The 1,856-nt window shown below is 31.8% G+C and overlaps 1 protein-coding gene across 1 annotated transcript; it reads left to right on the top strand.

Annotated features, from left to right (window-relative positions):
* Positions 1–1,545: 1,545 nt before the first annotated feature.
* Positions 1,546–1,839, top strand: HELRODRAFT_92479 (hypothetical protein; the record flags this gene model as incomplete). The annotated part of the gene is made up of 1 exon (XM_009018832.1): positions 1,546–1,839. A coding segment is annotated over one exon (294 nt), but the record flags the coding sequence as incomplete, so codon positions are not given.
* Positions 1,840–1,856: the final 17 nt, after the last annotated feature.

The raw sequence follows: 1,856 nt of genomic DNA, 5'->3' as shown, positions 1-1,856 counted from the left end.
ATCACCTTCACAGCGTTAACAACTCTAGCTAGCTAAACAAAATTCATCCCAACTTCACAGACAACAAGATAAAAAAAATACAAACATACAAAGAAACAACAAAAATATACAATCATCCTCATAGGTATATATAAACATACTTACATGAAAACACTCACCTACAAACACACACATATACAAATATACACACATACAAACATCTTCATTATCAACAACAAACAGTATTCCCAGCTTTATCAAAACTTTTTTTTTTTTCAAAAACTTTCAAACCAACCAACAAACAAACATACAATGAATGATTCAAAAGGTTTTTTTCCTTTCTATTCAATGCTACTTGGTCGTCAAGTGTAACTAACTATGCCATGAACGAACGAACGAACATACACACCTAACTAGAAGCAATTTTACATGTTGACTGCTATTAAACTTTGAAGAGATCTAACATGACACCCAATAAAGAAATATATTTGTTTATTTTATATATGTGTGTGTGTGTGTGTGTGTGTGTGTGTGTGCGTGCGTGTAAGTGAATCCCGATTTCGAAAATCTTAAAGTTGGCAGGTATGAATTGGTAGTGAAAATAAATGAGTGATCTGATTAACACCAGCCATAAAAAACTTTCCTTCAATAACAGTTTAACGTGTTTAATGCAGAAAAAGTTGGGCGTTTGATTTCAGCATTACTCACAACAAGCAGGGCAGTAATAAAATATATCAGTGACACCATGTACCGATGAAGACGATGAAGAAAGTGACATCTATCAAACTTTTATCAAAAAACAAAAAAATCAGCACAAAAAACAAAACACAAAAGCAATAAAAATTAACACCTAAGCAATCGGCTTGAAGAGAAAAAAAACCATATCAATAAATCAAAAAAACAGTAAAATTAACAATGGCAAACAAAGTTGATATCTTACATCACAGAACTAAAATCACCATGCAAACCTTACATTACAATATCAAGCATTATGGTTATCAGCCAAATCAATGCTCTTAGAACAAAAACATCTGATAAAAAATATTGGTGACGGGTGAAAGTGTCATAGTGTCATCATAATTGTCACATGTCACAAAGTTGAAGACGTAAAGTTTTCGTTAATTCGTTGTTAGAAAGTTAAGTGATTATGTTCTACATACAATATTTAAATTATAAAACAAAGTCACTTTCTGTTTGCAAAGTGATTATGCTTTACAATTATCGAAATGAAAAAAATCATTCTTTGGCCGCAATTATGAAGCAAAGTGATTATGCCAAAGTCAATCTTGGTTCTTTGTTAGAAAACACAGCCAAACACAGGCTGGTATTATATATACAGACAAAGTTTCGCATTAAAGCATCGAAATTCTTTAACTTGATCTGCCCGGTTGACTAAATTCTACCAGTTATATCAAAATTTATTTTTAATATAATTTGCTCTATTAAAGCATCGAAATTCTTTAACTTGATCTGCCCAGTTGACTATATTCTTCCAGTTATATCAAAACTTATTTTTATTATAATTTGTAATATTTTTGCTATATTTTTGTTAAACAGTCGAAAGAAATGGAAAAAACAACAACAAATTTTGCAAAACCAAAAAGCATGACATCAGCCTATGCTTTTTTCATGAAAGCTGCAAGAGAAGAATTAAAGAAAAGTTCTTCTAGCATGTCTTACTCAGAGTTTACTAAGCATGTTTCGGAAAAATGGAAAAATCTATCTGACGAAGATATGAAAACGTATGAGGACATGGCATCTAGGGATTCGATTAGATACCAGGAAGAGATGGCCAACTATGCACTGTCCGATGGTGAGAAAGTGAGAGAAATCGAATCAAGAGATGACAACAAGCCGAAGGAGGTCTATGAAGAATT

Source organism: Helobdella robusta (assembly GCF_000326865.2).
Source record: "Helobdella robusta unplaced genomic scaffold HELROscaffold_227, whole genome shotgun sequence".
Classification (NCBI taxonomy): Eukaryota; Metazoa; Annelida; class Clitellata; order Rhynchobdellida; family Glossiphoniidae; genus Helobdella; species Helobdella robusta.
Note: the sequence above shows the minus strand (reverse complement) of the source record. Positions and strands in the feature narration are given on the sequence as shown.